This window comes from Micropterus salmoides, unplaced genomic scaffold (genome assembly GCF_014851395.1).
Source record: "Micropterus salmoides isolate LMB-PRFRI ecotype aquatic unplaced genomic scaffold, ASM1485139v1 Ms_hic_scaffold_20, whole genome shotgun sequence".
Taxonomy (NCBI): Eukaryota; Metazoa; Chordata; class Actinopteri; order Centrarchiformes; family Centrarchidae; genus Micropterus; species Micropterus salmoides.
Window position 1 is genome coordinate 7100810 of NW_024041151.1, and position 13806 is coordinate 7114615.

Below are 13806 nucleotides of genomic sequence, written 5' to 3' on the forward strand. Positions count from 1 at the left end.
TTTTCATATAAACTGTTAGGCCAATGAGACTGTGTAGCTGAATACATGTTTGTCAAAATGTAATGTATGTATTTACTTTAAAGATGCTCTAATCAGGTAATTGTGTACACATACATCCATTAATGTTAAAATGTAATTTATGTATTTACTTTAAAGACATTGTAACCAAGTAATTGTGTACACATATATTCATTTGTGTACCATTACAATGAGTTACATTCAAGGAAGTGTGTGCCTAAGACAGATGACCGTGGTGTGACAGAGCGCAGCCATGTGTTTGACTGTGTGTATATCAGACGTGGTATTAAGACTGACGGCGCCTCCCACCAGGCTCATTGTTGGTGACATATTTAGGTGGCAGGTCAGAGATCTTTGCAGTCGGCGTCGTCCCAGGGTCGACTGGGTACTGTGTGTGTGGAATTTCGCATGTTAGCACCATGGTTACACAAGCCGGGACGGGATCAAAGACTGTGGACCTTTCACAGGGACTCACCAATACTAGCTCATTTTCTCCTCTCTGTTCCTCTCTTCTACATCTTCTTCTACTGCCATTCTCACCTGTTCTTTTATATTTTTTCTGTCATATCTCCGTTTGTGAAGCACTACATGGACAGATGTCCCGCTATTAACCACTCTCTTCCTGAGTTTAAAACTATACAGGAAGTGTAGGGAGTCACGACATTAGGCATCTTCTACTCTTTTCACCCAATCACTCATTCTCTTTTCCCCCTCTCTCTCTCTGCTGCACTTCCCTCATGTCATTTTATCCTTTGTTGTCCTTAGAGTCAGGAGGTGATGCTGCTGCGAGGCAGAGCTGAGTACTGTTGGTTCTGGCTGCAGCCCAGCTGTGTGTGTGTGTGTGTGTGCATGTCCTTTATGTTTCTCTTACAGAGTTGTATTTCCTCACCACTGAACCAAAGGTGGCTGGTGTGTTTTGTGGTCAGAACACAGTGTGGCATCAAAAACATGAGTCCCCACCCTGCAGGCTTCATGTCTGTTTGTGTGAAACACAGAAACACAGCCTTCATTAGTGATTGTGTGCCCCTCCATTTATGTTGAAGGGATACTTCACTGGAAGAAGACATTACCATTGCGTTTCCACGCTGTGGTGTATTTAGCCCAGGTGTTTTATATATTCTTGTTTAAATACACCATATTTAGGATTTTACAGGTTGCTGAAGTCTATCCCAGCATGTAATTAGCGAAAGGCATGGCGGCACCCTGCACAGGTTTCCAGCCTGTCACAGGGTAGAAGAAGAAGATGGATGAACACACTTACAATTATGGATAGTTCATAGTCTTCAAATCCCCTGAGCTGAATGTGTCATGAGACTACGGGAGGAAATCCACAAATACTCAGAGAGAGAGGATGCAAACTACAAGAGGAAAGGAGCAGGGCAAATCTACCCTCTGCCTTCTCATGGCTAGAGGATTTGATGTCTTTTCTATATTTAGAAGCACATCTTGAGAGGTTCTACTGATAACTTCTATAAGAGATGTATTCTGTAATTGCTTGTGCATTGCAAGGCTAAGATTCATTAACAGGACTTTTCTTGCTGTGAGACAACAAAGCCATTTAGTCAGTGCGCCTCATGATACAACCCGTGATATCTGCTTGAGCAGTACTTATTTTTGCTTTTAAACGGTAGTTGTATTTATTTCTCTATCAGCAGGTGGGTTTGAGACATGCCCTCCACATCAGTATTAAATTTAGAGTGCTTTGTATTCAGTACCATTAATTCGCTAGTACTATAAAAAGTATTTTTGTTGTAAAATATTGCAGATACAATGCCCCACAATCGTTGACTTCAATTTCATTGCAAGGGTCTAATGATAATAATCATTAGACCGTCAAAAATGGTCCATCCTCACAAGGGAAGTAGGTGTTTGCAGGATAAATATCTCTGAGAGCTTCTGTCACATTGGAGAATTTTGGCAATGAGCTCAAACTAAATTTAGATTTTCCACATCTTAAAAAGGTTTGGCAGTTGCAGCAGTTACTGTATTATTTAGGCCCATAAATGTCAGTAACATTGGTGTCATAAGTGTGAAGTCTGGATCTTGGATGTCTGCTGCTCTGCAGAATGTCCTGTCTGAGTCGTAAATGTAGTGTAGACCTACTAACACAGATATTCTATAATTATCACTGTAGTAGCAGCACTGTCTCACCCAGGCGTCCATTCCTTCCTGTCTCCTCAGGTCCTGCTAGTGTTCGCCAAGGAGGACAGCCAAAGTGATGCCTTCTGGTGGGCCTGCGACCGTGCTGGGTTCAGGTGTAACATCGCACGGACGCCCGAGTCTGCCGTTGAGTGTTTCCTGGACAAGCACCATGAGATTATAGTCATTGATGGACGCCACTCACGCTACTTTGAGCCTGAGGCTGTATGCCGGTGAGCCTTACCTGTGTGTCTGCTGCCGCCGCTTCTGTGTAGTTGTTTCTTATTTCATCTTTGAAGGACTGACATCTGCAGAATGTCTCCTCCTATACAGGATGCTTAAAGGAATAGTTGGAAGTTTAGTGGCTTTCTTTCTGAGAGTTACATGAGAAGATTGATTCCACATTTGTATGTATATGGAAAAAATGAAGCAACAACCAGCAGCATGTTAGCTTAGCTTAGCACAAAGACTGGAAACGGGGGCAACAGCTAGCTTGCCTCTGTTTGACATTAAACAAAGAGTTTGAAAGGGCTTCGTCTGCCAAAAGGGTCTGATAATTTCTATAACAAAGACTATGTAATCCTTCACTTCAATCAAAAATAATAAATTCTTAAATTATGATGTTTCTGCTTGAGAAGCAGTAATATACAAGAAGAGTTCAGTCTGTGAGCAGTTGTACAGCTAATAGCTTTGGGACATTGTTGTGGAGGGCTTGTTGGCGCCATCTGGTGTTCACTGGAGGCACCACAGGCATCTGCAACCTGAAGCTGCAGGCTCTGAGTTACTGTAGTCTGTTCGCCCACGGTCTTGAGGTTGCTCAATTCAGTGTTTAGCTCTAAAAGGAAGCAGCAGTGAATACTGGCTATTGAAACAGAGAGGCACTTGAGTGAGCCTGAACTACAAATTGTGAGTTTGTTTGTTGACATGAAAGCTTGATAGTGGCCCAGGGGAACCAAAAGTATTACACATGTAGAAGCTTAAAAAATATGTTTTTTTTTCTTTCTTTCATTCTTGTCCATTTTTCCACAGCAAAAGGAAAATCCCCTGGCCACTTTTCAGAAACTTTTTTGATTGCAAAATAACCCCATTCACCCCTTGTTCTTTCTAGGTGTTAGCTGAGTTCATACTAGCAATACTGGTCTGTGCTTAGATTGTCCTCTCTTACTTTCTAGTGTGCCTGGGCATTTCAAGATGCATTTAAGAAGTACTTTTTCATCTGCTTTTTCACATCTATGAACAATTGGCTTGTGTTTAGGGCATGTGAATGGAGATTTCTATGAATCAAAGTGTTAATGTGTGTCCCATGGTTGTCTTAATGCCTGTGTGAATACTTTCTGGGCATCATTACAAGGACATCTGTAAAGATTTTTTATTTATGTCCTTGCTTTTCAGCTTGGGTATTAAGCTGGTGAAATGGTAGGATACATATTCCTCATTATTGTTAGCTAAGACTATTTCTGTGTTTCTGCAGAGGGCAATGTTATTGTTAGATACAGTACTAGCCCATCCAAAGTTCTTGGAAGCACTAAAAACCACCACTATGTATTTTGTAGAATGATTTATTATAAGTGCTTCATTATTTCCCCATGTAAAGGAACAGATCCATTCATCTCTCCTGTCTTCTGATCACCACAGTTTGGCATCTGTTCCCTGTTTGTCCTTTGCTACTTCACTCCTCTCCTCGTCACAGTTTTTTTCTTTCCTTTCACCTCCTCCATCCTTATCCCCCATCATCTGTTCCCTCTGTTCCTTCTTTCGTCCTCCATCACTGTCCTCTTTCCTCCTCCGCCTCCGGGCCACTTTCCCGTACATCCTGCCAGCAGTGTGGCTTTGTGGCCAAACCTCTGAAGCAGATGGTGTGTTTGGTGTTTCTGTGCAAAGCGCAGAAATGCTCTGCCTTTCTTTTGTGGCAATGACATCACCCCCAATCTGCCCACATGTTGATCCTGTACCTGAGTCTAAGCCACTTCTCATGAGCTCAAAGTGTGGATGAAATGAACTCCGGCTGACTTTTAATTCACATTTGTTTTATTTCCAGGCTGATCCGCGCCACAAAGCCCTCTGAAAACACAGTTGTTCTTGCCGTTGTGCCACAAAAGTAAGTTTGATTTGAGCTTTTGTGGATTTTCTTATCCTCCTGTGTTAAAGGTGTTTTGTGTGATTAAGTCCCTGAAGACTTGGCTTCCAATCTTAAGTATATATCTGTAACATTACCAACAATCAATATTAAAAAAATATTGAATAAGTTTATAAGTAAGTAAATAAGTTTATTGAGTTTAACACTGAAAAATTAAGTTTACTGTTAAATCTGCATTTACCTCAATGATTTAATGCAAACTCAAGACCTCATCCACGGTTTTTGTTGTCTTGATACATTCAGTGTAATATCTGTTTCACAGCACTCATTTTTCCTCTCCCTTATCAATGGATTACTGCTGTGGAAATGTACATTATAATACATTTTCAGTGTGAGCTGTTGTAGTAGGCTACAGCCAATCACAGTTACTGATCTTGCACTGTTGTTACAACACTAGTTGACATGTTAGAATAGTTTTGATTGGTCTGAGGTTTCTATGGCGGGTGGGGCGGAGTGTTACATGTAGTACTCAAGAGAAATCATATGGTAAGTGAGCTTGACATAGTAAATTTTACTCATCACTACTAATAAGTGTGATAAAGCAATTATAAGTTAGCTTACCAACAAAGTAAAATGTTTATGAAATATGTTTTGACAGGCTCTTTCAAATTCAAAAATTTAAATTTGTTAAGAAACTTTTGTGAAAATAGTCATTTTAGGTACTTTTCTTTAAAATGAGCCATGTACACACACACACTCTTACACAGAAGTTACACAGAAATTGAGGGTGCACAACAGGTTCATAGGTCTATAGGTGTATATCCAGGTATCCATGCATCTCCAACTGAGCCCCACCCATTTCAAACCAGTGGGAAGAGACAAGACAAAAAAAGGAATTTGTCGTGTGAAATAACCTAAATTGTTGTAACTTTGGCAGGAAATACTCTGTTCATGTATTGCAGATTCCCATCACACATAGTAAAAAGCTGATTAAGAAAATACATTTTCAGGGCCTTTAAACTGCAAAATTTGTTATAATGGTGTGGACCAATGGTGTGGACCACACATGTTTCTGAAAAATCCCTTTGTTGCAGTTGGTAATGATTCTTTTCCATCATTGTACAGACCTGCTGATCAGGACGAGCCATCTGTCCTTCCTCTCCTCTGTGCTGGATTTAGCAGAGTACGTCCAACCACATGCCTTAGCTTGTGACTGTGTGTTTATAGCAGACTGAATGTGTTATCCTTGTTTCTCATAGATGATTTTTATTGGCCCTCAAAGAGACATCAGATGCTAAAATAGCAGCATGTTGCCAGTTTTGAAAGAGGCACTTATTGTCAGCAGTGTTTGATGGTGTGAAAATGACGTAGGAGGCAGCAAAACAAGTCGCTACTGAGTAAATCCTGACTCATTCAATTTCCCACTGCTCTTTCTCTCTCCTTCCCCCTTCAAACACCACTTAACCTTGTTTGGCCTCCAGAGGTTTGTGGAGAACAGCAGTGTGTCAGCCTGCTATAATGAGCTCGTACAGATTGAACACGGAGAGGTGCGCTGCCAGTTCAAACTCAGGTACAGCATAGGAAAAACACCTTGTGACGCACATACCATGCAGTCACACATACATGCGCAGACACAGATACAAGGTGGTGTTACTAATCCTGAGATGCTGTGGCTTTATTCATCCGCAGGGCTTGTAACGCGGTCTTCACAGCTTTGGAGCACTGCCAAGAGGCGGTGGAGATCACCAGTGAGGACCACATAATACAGGTAGGGATAATGCACACACATACATACAGAATTTGCATGACTCAGAATGAGCAAAATCTTAAAACTTTTCCTTTATATTGTTGATATTCTATATTTTTATTATTTTAAACATATTGCATGAAAATAAAAAAAACAACAATGTATCATCCTCTAATCTTTCTGACTTCCCCAGCCTGTCTGTGGCACTCTTGAAGATGTACATCACAAAGTTATATTTTAAAATAAAAATCAGCTGTGCACCGTAGTTATCAGTAAACGAGTAAATAGTGCATTTGTTGGGGGCTATTTTCAGCAGTGGATATGGTGCGCTACAGTCAGTGGTTTGGAGGGGTTGGTTATATCAGGCCTTGGCTACACAGGCAATACAAAAGAATACATTTATTTTCAAAAAATAACCCTAACCCATTGCTAGACTTCATCGTCTTCCTGGTTTTGTCTCAGTACGTGAACCCAGCGTTCGAGCGGATGATGGGCTACCACAAGGGGGAGTTGATCGGGAAGGAATTGACAGAGCTCCCCAAGAGTGACAAGAACAGAGCTGACCTGCTGGACACAATCAACACCTGTATCAAAAAAGGAAAGGTAAGTCCCACATCCATCCATCCTCCTATCTACTTATCTGTAAAATGAGACGATACTGTGTCATTGCCTGACTTTTCTGTTGTCTCTGAAGGAATGGCAGGGTATTTATTATGCCAGAAAGAAGTCAGGCGACAGTATACAACAGCAAGTGAAGATAACACCTGTCATCGGCCAAGGAGGGTAAGTTAATCAACCCAAGGTGGTCACTGTACATTTCCAATAAATCAGATATTACTGACAGATTCTTATCTCGTTTCCAACAGGAAGATTCGACATTTTGTAGCCATCAAGAGAGCTCATGTTGACAACAATAATCAGGTGAGTCAAGTGATAATCTAATGTTTTTCTATGTGCCTAACTGATCCATTTCCTTCCAATCATCTTGTAGTTTTCTTTTTGGTGTACTGAAATGCAGTAATCAGTTTAATTAGCTCTTTAACTACACTCTGATAAAATCTGGAAGCCTCCTGAGAGCAGTAGATGTTCGTACAAAAGTCTTGATCTTTCATCACTGACTCATCCAGGTACCTGAGGGGGAAAAAGTCAAACCTGCACCACCATTTCTTTGCCTGCTTTATTCCAACTCAAAAATGAATGGCGCCTGCACATTAGCAACACTTTGAAATCTTAAACCACTTCCACTGAGATGTGTCCAAAATGCTGATTAGTACGCTCAAATGATCAATCCTTAGCTTACAAGCCTACTAGTACTGGTTTGGAAGAAAATATTGCTGCTACAAAGTTTAATTTACAAAAGCCTTAGACTTATAAGCCCACTTTTGAAGATTACAGTAAGTTGTCTTTATGTTTTTTTTGTGGAGCTTGAACAAATGTCAGTCCTTCAGCAGTCCTAATGCTACAGCACAGCTTGGCACAATCAAGCCTGGTGGAGAAATGAACGAGTCCAAACTGGACTCAAGCATAGATTGCAAACTCTGCTGGCAGTTAGTTTTACATAAATACTTCAAATGAAGTGCAGGGTAAAGTGTCAGATTTAAATACTTCAACAGGGCATGTAGCCTTCCAGCTCTGTTGAGCAGTGTGCACACTTACTTTGAAGCAGGTGCGTCGCTGCTCTCAGCTGGGTTCCAGGCCAATAACGTCATACTATGCTAAGCTACAGCTAAGCACCAGGATCCCCCGCTAAGGCCTGGGAGGGCTAGCAGCCAGGCGCCAGGGCTATTTATACTCAAGGCAAAGCTGTACACAGACTAGCTTTGGCTCATTGCTCTCTTTCATCGTGTGTACATAAGGTGAGTCAGCCTTTGGCATCTGCCTGCCAAATCCAAATGGCATTCATTCCAGCTTGTTGGGATCGGGAATCCTTAGACATGGCAGCAACTGATCCCATTCTTGAAGCCGTGGAAGTCATCCCCACAGCCTGAATTGTGCAGTGGACAAAAAGGGTGTCCCCCTTTTTAAAAAATGCATTTTCACCACAAATTTATAGAACGGAACTGATGCAAAGTAGGAACAAAAGTTTGGTATTTGATGACATTTTAAACTTTATGATGTTGTCGGGGCCTCAGAGGTCCTATCAGGATAGCGCAGATGTGATACTGTATTCTTGCTTAGGACATTTTCTCTGAGCACTTTAAACCACACAGTATTCCACATCTTTTCCCACCCAGACGTTTGGCTGTAGACTACGGTTTCCATTTCATTGTGTTGTTTAGTTAGCAGTACTTGTCTAAGCACTCCAGACTTATAGGGTCAGTTTTGTTTGTCTTTCCCTTTCAATTAAGGGCCATCATAATCTCAACTATTTCCCAGCTTTAGTCAAGTTAATTCAAAAGATGTTTTTTTAGATGTCTGTTTGTGCTTTGCAGCCCAAGAAGCCCATTAAGCTATAGCCAGCTAAAGCTGGCAACCTTGTATGTCATTAGAAGTGTTTACACTGTCTTAATCCTATTTACTCAGTACGGGACGCACTAGAGACCTGAGAGCAAGCGACTTAGAAATTTAGGAGCCAGTAAAAAGAGAAAATGAGCAATTATGTGAGAGTGAAAAATGAAATGTAATTGATAAACACTTCAGAAACACCTTTCTCTTAATCAAAATTACATTTTTGTACATAAGTATTAATAAATTTACAACATAGATGGATGCATTAATCGTTACATTAATGGTGCAGGTTGCACTGTCAGCAAGATGTAAAGGTGCAGTGAGTCACAGGGTGAGGAAAATCTTCTGTAATCGAATTAGAGGCTCTTGATATCCATATCTACCTAACCTGAGTGTGACTAACAGGATGTTCTGTGCAAATTGTCACCTCCATGAAAACATTATTATGAACATGGGAAAATGTTCTTTAAGGTTCACAGTTATGGTACAGTTATGTAGCTCAGAAACAACATTTTGTTACATTTATAATTATCATTTTTGTAAATCACAAGCTGTCATTTAATAAAGTCAAGCAATATTGTAATATATAAGATAATAGTAAATAGTTTTGTCATGCAAATGTTTTGGTATTTGGTCTCCTCTTCTAGCGTTCTGCTTTGGCACTCGGGCAGTCACCTGCTGATGACTGAACAGATTATTTTGTCTGATTTTCTTCATTAAATTAACTGCAGAAACAGTGAAGTTGAGGGTTTAATTTTTTGCAAGCTGGCCAGCAAACTGTGTAACAGAAAATGAGATTGCAGTTCTGTCATTGTGTTCCCTCTTTACCCTAAAGCGGTGGTTCTCAAACTTTTTCTGTCACGCCCCCCTTGAGAAGCCAAAAAGGTTCATGACTCCCCAACCCAGAAAAATTGGATTTAATTTTTATCAATCACTAACAATACAGGTGAAATTAACATCATTCAGGTTCGCAAAATAACCTTGTTAGCATCAGAGCACTTTTGTTATGTTCATGTCACCTCATGAATCATATTCATGCAACTTTAGGTCCGCTCAATATGCACAACCCTCCTGAAGTGTCTCTACACCTCCCCAGTATGAGAACCACTGCCCTACAGAATTATAATGACATCTAAAAACATAGCTATTTCACAATCTTCAGAAATGCAATGAAACAAAATATAGTATACAAACAAAACTAATTTTAGCTTTTTTGTCCATTTGCACTGCTCCTTATTGCGAGTGCTGCAGCACATCTCTACATCTCCCCCTGCTGATCCTCAAAAGCTGTCAGTCATGCTGGTTTGTTTTCTATCCCCTGCCTACAGGCACATCTCACTGGTAGTCTCTCGGATAACCCGTCCTAACTCCACTGATTCATTTAACTCTCTGTGTTGTTCACACATGGCTTCATCGGTCACTGAGAATCTTTTAATGCCATAGGAAATTAAACATGACAAAAGAGAATGAAGTGTAAATATCAAACATTTCTGTTCTGTAAAACGCAAAGGGTTGTTGAGGTGAGATGAAAAGATATGTTCAAAGTAGAAAGAACATCAAATAGCTGCTTCACATTAAGTCTTTAATCAACAGAAGTAAATCCTGCCAGCGTGTTGCTTTCAAGGAGCAGGAAATTAGGCTGATTATATTCCTCACAGCAAAGGAGAACCAACAGTGACTCGTGATCGTAGTCCAAACCTCAACTTTAATCACGTCCTGCTCTCTCTGTCTGTCAGGTCCACAAGTTCAACAAGGAGGAGAGATGCAGCGGGGAACATTCTCAGTCAGGTAACTTATCACATGACATGCTCTAATGTTTCCAGAGTCTCTTAATTAGGCAGCTATATTTTTTTTATATAACCATAATTATAGAATAGTGTGATGTAGATTAGTCCCAGTTTGTGAATCCTGTGTTATACCATTACCTCTGAACCACAGAGATAGGTATAGATATATTTATTAGATAGGTAAAAAGAAATCTATCTTTCTCTCTCTCTATATATATATATTTCTCTGTATATCTCTCTCTATATGTATCTATCATGGCTAGTTCATATAAGTGTGTAGATAGTGTGTAGATAATAAAGAAATATAAAGCTTACTTTTCCTTGAATTCATTTGGTTTAAAAAGTAAAAGTTAATTTTAGTTTTTATGTAATTTTCTTGGCACACATTTATTTGTTTATGTATTGCATGCAACATTTCCTTTTTCTTCACCATATTTAACATTTTCCATATGCATATACTGTATTATGAGATTCAATTCAATTCAATTCAATTAGATGGGCATATTCACACATGTCCAGATGTATTATACTACATATTATACTATATAATACATGAGAGGCACAAACTGGGACAAGACTTTAAAATGCTTCAGGAGCAAAATATATTATCTTTGAAATGAAAAAGAGCACTGAGACTCAGCTTTATCAGTCTAAACATACTTTACATTTAATGTTCATTAATTCTCTCTACAGACTGCCATTCTCTACGCCACCGGGACAGGAGGAAAGATTCAGTTGATGCCAGATCGCTCAGCTCTCGTGGTAGTGACGGTGAGAACATTCAAAATGCATTGTTTTATTTGAGCCTCTGTTTGAATGAGTGGAGCTCCGGTTTGTGCCGTTCTGAAGGGCTGAAAAGCAGTAGAGACAGAAAACGACAGGGAAAGAGCATTAGAAGAATGAGATAACTGAGAAAATGAGTAAAAGCAGGAGCACAAAGGAAGAATCAGGCGAGAAAAGAGATGAAGAATGGTGTGACGAAGGGAATGAGTCAGACTGTTATGGTAGGTACTTGAACTAAAGAGATCTTAGAGAGATGTCGTGGGTTGATGACATTATATACCTCCCTCCTCAACTCACTTTGACACAGCTGCTGCTATTTTCAGGTATCTCAGCTTACTGCTTCTTCTGCTCGGCTTTGTCTGCTTCTTTCTTCTTCAATCACTCGTATTTTCTCTTCTCGTCCCTCATTAGCCTTACGTTAACATTTACTCTTACATTTACTCTTACATTTTCTACACATCCTTTCCTTTTCTGCCTTCCATTCATAATCCTTTTGATGAGGGATAACAATTGCAGGTTAATGCAGTTATAGAATTAATGATGTTAGATATTAGATGATCAATGAGCCACACTATCGTAATGTTTAAAAAATCATTGTTTTTCTGAGTTGCAGCTCCCAGTTTACAGAATCGAAGATATTCCTCTATCGCCAGGATTCACTCCATGACTATCGAGGCTCCCATCACCAAGGTACGCTAATTTCAGCATTCAGTCATTTTTTAACATCCTATGGTCCCACCCAGCAAAAACAGGGGGAATACATTTTTGATTATGAGCCTAGATACCCATTTACAGAAATGGTGCACTATTAACAGTCTGCATTTTTTCTCTCTATTAAAGTGAAATAAAAGACCATTTTTCATACCTCTTTCATGTAAAAACTTGAGAAATTCTATTTAATTTTACATATAATCTTTATTAAAACTAGATCAAACTTGCTCTGCTTTTGCTGCCACAGCTCAACAGTGTTTTTGTTTTTATTCATCCTCTTTTTGGGGGTTTCAACAAAGCAATGCTGACTTGTATTGGAATCGCAATAAAAACATAAAAGTAATTCCTTTACACTTCAATTTTCAAAATGTTGCACCAGCCCCAGTGACCAGAGTTAGGTTTGTCACTGTCTACAACGGTTATTGTGCTTAAATTTGGCTTTGTTTAATCATTATTAGCAGGAGTAGCTGTATCACCCTGGATTTACTGTGTTTTCGATGAAGTTACATTTTCACTCAACATTTCTCTAAAAACATGCTGAAATGCTGAACTGAAAAATTTTTACAATGGAATAATATTAGGTTTACCATATTGACAACAGTTTATAGTCAGAAAAGGTTGAATTTCATGATCATTTTCAGCTTTGTTTAAAAAATACTACTTTTACCATTAATGAACAGCTCAACCAATTGCACAAGTGTGTTATTAAAAAATGATTACAAAGTCATCAGACCTGGATTATGGATGTAAATAATTTTGTTCAGTAAGTGCTCTGAACTAAACAACATCAAAAAGATTTTTGCGGTCTAACATGCTTCAACCAACTGTTAGCGGTTAAGTAAAACAAAAGAGATGACACTCAAAAATTTCTCTTCCAAACAGCTAAGAAGATCAAGAAATGGTTCAAGGAAAACTATCATCTGCAAGGGCTGTCTTTAAATGAAGAATCTGATTCTAAATCACTTATGCAAGTTGTGCATTAAGCACTTTAAAACACAAATGTTTCTTTCATTGTAGGAATTACTCTGCAAAACTGAGAAATATCCTGTATCCGTGGCTGTCGCAGGACTGTCAAAGCATGAAATAATTTAATAATTGTCTGGCCTACCTGCCTGGTCCTTTGTCCGAGAACTCATTGTGCATGAAAATTTTGGTGGAGTTGCTTTGGAGGAAAGCCTGAAAAGAAGGGGGTGGGATTTGTTTGGTTGGATACTTTTAAAATCCAGCTGTTAATATCAAATGTTTAACAGTGATGAAAATGTAGAAGCACAATATAGAACAAAATGGCCATGAACAATGCAGGAACAAAGAAAATTAGACTTATGTCCGTAAAGCTATAATTGTCCTAGTGCAAGCTGGGATGGTTCCCAACACACCTACCCTCATGTACCTGCAAACACATGATCAGCACTCAGCCAATCATATTAACACTGATCAAGGTTTCGGCTCTCTACACATTTTATTTCAAAATAAGAGCGCATTGTTATTCAAGTCTACATAGGTCCAACAAATCAATTCTCAAACCACTTTCAAAGAACCAAACTAGCTGGATGAGAAGAAAATAATTAGCCTGATAAAAGCATGTAAGGCTGAATTAGTTAAGTCACATTTGAAGAACAGGGCCATGATGTGAAGATGCTGTGAGCAATAAACCCAGGTCAAGCTGTAGGCTGGATCATAGTTTGATAAAAATACAGTGTACAGTATGTCACATTGTCTCGCTCTGCCTGCTGCAGGTCCTGTGATGCCCTTGTGTGTCTTTAGAAACCTCTTTATTTAGTTGTTTTGGCCCAGACCAGATTTGTCAAGCACGCACAAAGAAAGGAGCACTCTGTTACGGCATGTCTTGCATAGGACTCTGTTTTGCAGCAGAATTGGGACTTTTCTTTTTCTTCTTCCCCAGGTAATAAACATCATCAACGCAGCCCAGGAGAACAGTCCAGTAACAGTAGCCGAGGCACTGGATCGTGTGTTGGAGATCCTGAGAACCACCGAGCTCTACTCCCCTCAGCTCGCCTCCAAAGAAGATGACCCCCACACCAACGACCTGGTTGGGGGGCTCATGAATGTAAGAGGCAGTGTAGATATTTATTATA

General features: G+C 39.6%; 1 protein-coding gene across 1 annotated transcript in view; it reads left to right on the forward strand.

Annotated features, from left to right (window-relative positions):
- The window catches only part of pde8b (phosphodiesterase 8B), a 40120-nt gene that overhangs the window by 16816 nt on the left and 9498 nt on the right, over window positions 1–13806 (forward strand). The window contains exons 3-14 of the mRNA XM_038734545.1: window positions 2200–2390; window positions 4196–4255; window positions 5360–5417; window positions 5716–5804; window positions 5924–6002; window positions 6444–6584; window positions 6676–6764; window positions 6848–6902; window positions 10166–10217; window positions 10910–10987; window positions 11613–11689; window positions 13614–13778. Of these exons, the coding sequence (XP_038590473.1) occupies window positions 2200–2390; window positions 4196–4255; window positions 5360–5417; window positions 5716–5804; window positions 5924–6002; window positions 6444–6584; window positions 6676–6764; window positions 6848–6902; window positions 10166–10217; window positions 10910–10987; window positions 11613–11689; window positions 13614–13778 (1134 nt within the window). The remainder of the gene's footprint in view (window positions 1–2199; window positions 2391–4195; window positions 4256–5359; window positions 5418–5715; window positions 5805–5923; window positions 6003–6443; window positions 6585–6675; window positions 6765–6847; window positions 6903–10165; window positions 10218–10909; window positions 10988–11612; window positions 11690–13613; window positions 13779–13806) is intronic.